A 3,902-nucleotide genomic window follows, 5' to 3' on the forward strand; every position below is an offset into this window, starting at 1 on the left:
AGGACATTGTTCCACGATTACATTTCAACCAGGTTGATGAGATCACAGGGAGGCTCTGTGTGCGTTAGTGCGTCTCTATTGACGACACCAAGCGACAAACAGCCTTTGACTCGTCAGTTTCCAATCAAATAAAAGAGGAAAACAAAAAGGGAAGCAGTCGGTCTAACATGTGCCTGTGGGGTTTTTAATCACACATTCCTGTCATGTGTCATCATTTTGGAATTAATCGGTACCGCCTAGCACGACTGGAAGATTCCCTGTGGATCCCTGAGTCACCCTGTGACCTATCATACAGATGTGCAACTGGACCCGTTTCACTCGTCACACTCGGTGTGTAGCGACACATGTGATGAACACTGAAACATTAAAAGTGTATTAGCTGTGGAATCAGATATTACACAAGGCAGTGTCACGTGGGTTAAAAAAAATAAAACACTATCACACTGTGAACACCACTAATACACACACAACATGTGTGTATTATATATATATATACATATAGTCAAGTGATGGCCATAACAAACAGCTAGTGGTCTGCGCGTGACACCGTGTTTCTCTTTGCTGTCTGGCCCTCACGTGCCCGAGTTGTGCAAATTCGGACCAATTACGTGACGTCTAGCAGGAAGTCGGTTACTTTTAGTCATACTGGCAATTATATTCCCATTGCTGAGGGCGACGGTCCCCAGTTTCTGTTCGTTCAAGATGCGCAACACTCAAGAAAAGCCAAGGCCAATTTATAGAACTATACTGAGTTAATTCGTTTTTCATTTCTATTCTCTTGTGTACTAAATTACAAAAAAAGCGCCACAAAGTATGTAAGAGAAAGACAAGTGGATACACTTAGTTACATTGTATTTGAAAGAGGAAAAAAACAAGAGCAAGTCTCGTCTTTAGCTCTGTGATTTGAGAATCGTAAGTGAAACTAAACTCCGCACCGAGGCTGTGGCCTACCTTCGAACAAAAGGAAACAAAAGCTGAACTCCGCACTATCTGATCCCGTCGTCTCTTTCTACTCCTCTTCTCCTAAACACATACTGTCCCATCCCCCAATCCTGCAGCTCCCGTCTTTCTCTGCCCTGCGTTTCGACACCACTTTGTTTTTCTCCCGCAGCTCTGATGCAAATAAACAGAGAGAGAGAGAGAGAGACAGGCCTGCAGCCTCTCGGCCTAGTGTAATCTATAATATATATATATATATATAACATGCACGTATACCAGCGAGAACAGATATCATTAGAACTGTTATGTCTTATCTTCTTTGTAGATAAGTTGACACGAGCACAGGCCTCCATGGTTAGGTTTTTTCTAACTAGCTCCAGCAGGCCATCTCCCCTGTGTGGTAAACAAACTGTAAACTCAACTAACGTTAGCTAGCTGCTAACGTACAGCCTTTACTCAAAAGACACAACGCAGAGGAGTTGCTTTTTAAAATGGTAAAAGCAGAGTGACATCACCTACCGAATGTCCTTCTTTGTTTGAAGGTTTTTTCTGAAGGCATATTGCGTCAAAGTCAACCAGTTGGCAGTAGACGGAGAAACGGAGGTAGCGGCTGTATCAAAGCGGAACTATAAAAGCTCAAAAACGGTTTGAGAAACTATCCGCGGTGTCTGTGCAGGTGGCTTGTTGGTAAAATACAAACTAAAGGACTCTAGTTTAGTGGAGGTCTGACGTCGCTGCTACCTTCCTCTGGCTGTGTTGTTGTCGGGACGAGCTCGAGCAAGCAAAACAAACCTGTCAGCTGACCTCTGACGTCATGTGCCTCTCTCCTCTTCTCTTCTCTTTTCTCTGCTCTCTCTCTCTCTTTCTCGCTCTCTCTCTCTCAAAAAATGTGCCAAAGCATCAAAATACAAAAGTTTAGAATAAAATGAATATGACTTGAAAATTCTCTCTCTCTCTCTCTCTCTCTCTCTCTCTCTCTCTCTCTCTCTCTGCCAAATTCAATTTAAGATAAAAACACTTTTAGAAACTTTAGTTTTCTCGTAACAGAAAAGGGCAAATAATGCACCACCATTGAAAATATTAAATGTAAGTGAGAAAACTGTTAACACAAAGGTCTATATTTTGAGTCATCTGCTCGAAATTAAAAACATGCTGTTTTCCCATTTGGAAGGTATAATAATCTAGCATCGTTCCTTAATAAAGGTTTTATTCCAAGACCAGATCAGATCACCTTTTATCAATGTCCCAACATTTAAAACATTTAAAACAGCAGCCTCTAATGAACAAGTCAGTTTGACTGAAAACACCCTGGCAGAAAAACAATATACTTTTTTATTATTTTCCAGTAGGCTGTATTCTTATTCTGCTACACCCATTTTCAAAATGTCTACATGATTTTATGGTCTAAGACAGTCCCAAACTGAACATCTCTTGTATGTCAAAAGGCTAGAGTGCTAAAACTCAAATGTGTGATGTCATCAAGCATAAAATTTGGAACTACTCCATAGATAATGACTTGTGAAAGATTTCAGATGACACTGAGAGCACCCAGCACAGTAAAACTAATTTCCCTATAAAAAAGGAAACAAACCTTCTGTGGGTCCACAAAACCAGTCATTGTCTCTGACTATGCTCTCTGGTTTCTGGCTTTGAGAGAGAACAGCTCAATACTGGTTCAACTTTCCTTGGTAATGGCAGTAACATCGGAAATCTTAATTTATGTGGTAAATCCACTTTATAATTAGTAGGGACAAACTATAACTGGGCAGACTGAGGGAAAACAGGACCAGAACACCATGTCACTTTAGACTCTTCTAAAGAAAACATTTTCACTTCACAGTGATCAAAGAATATCTTGACCGTTACATAAGGGTACATAGTACATAAAGCAGCCTCATACTGTCATAAAATAGCAGTTTGCACTGCTAATAAGGACACACGTTGGGAAACGTTTAGCAACCTGTGTTTGTTTTTACGGTTGAAAAGCCAGTTATTATCATTACAGCATGTTAGTGCAGCTTTATAGCAGGTATGTGTAATGTTTTTAAATGAATAAACTGCTTATAAAACAGTTTGATTATCATATCAGTTAAGCCTACTTTGTAGAAAACGCAGAGCGACATCGTCTAAACAGTAACACATGTCAGTATTAAAGTAACATAAAATGTAACTGTCACCTCCACAGATGGATAGATCTCCTGTGGAGTAAAACTTGACTCAAAGTTCATTGACTCAGTGACAAAGTTCACTACTCAGTTTTCTGAACTCATTTTCCCTGAACCTTTGTCTGAATTTAAGCTGTCTGCTTGTATTGTTGGTATTGCAGAAGCAGCTCCTGGCGGTGAGTTTGACTACTTTGTGTACCGTTGGTAGTACATTTTCGGTGGTGGAATAGAAGTGTGGGGGGGGGGGAAGGAATACCTTTAAATTGTAATTAAATCCAGGACTTGAGTAAATACACATAATTACTGTTCCTCTCTGCTCATGGACACGCAGGGCTGATGGAAGTTGTAGTTCAAAGAATGTAGGCCAAGGAGAAGATGCTGTTCTATGTGTTGTCCAGCAGGTGGAGAACTCTGATCACCTGTTGAATCCCCGGAACCGCGCTGGTCTCAGGGACCAGTGCAAAGACAGGTGCTGGTGAACCTAACTACACTCATTACTGCATGCAGAAATCACAAAACAGTTTTTTAAATTAGCTTGAGTCTTTGACTGTAATAAGGGAAGCCCCTGCTGCAATAGAGACACTGGCATTCTGACAACCTAAGAGTCAGGCCTGTGTTAGTTTTCCAAATGCACATTGATAACATCACCGTGCCCCTTCACAAGCATGAACACATACATGTAAGATGTCTTTGTTTTCACTCTACACTAGCACTTGCCTCTTCACCTTTCTTTTCCAGTTCTTTCTGTTTGGGTATAATGTGACGGTGTGAGTGTTTATCCACAAAGGACATCCCAGT

General features: G+C 40.8%; 1 protein-coding gene across 1 annotated transcript in view; it reads right to left on the reverse strand.

The window, feature by feature from the left end:
• The window catches only part of map1lc3b (microtubule-associated protein 1 light chain 3 beta), a 7,569-nt gene extending 5,828 nt beyond the window's left edge, over positions 1 to 1,741 (reverse strand). Inside the window, exon 1 of the mRNA XM_076106552.1 lies at positions 1,459 to 1,741. Coding sequence (XP_075962667.1) covers positions 1,459 to 1,498 — 40 coding nt within the window. The 5' untranslated portion in view covers positions 1,499 to 1,741. The remainder of the gene's footprint in view (positions 1 to 1,458) is intronic.
• Positions 1,742 to 3,902: the final 2,161 nt, after the last annotated feature.

The sequence above is a fragment of the Anarhichas minor genome, unplaced genomic scaffold (assembly GCF_050575085.1).
Source record: "Anarhichas minor isolate MPS153535 unplaced genomic scaffold, ASM5057508v1 ptg000034l, whole genome shotgun sequence".
NCBI classification, from domain to species: Eukaryota; Metazoa; Chordata; class Actinopteri; order Perciformes; family Anarhichadidae; genus Anarhichas; species Anarhichas minor.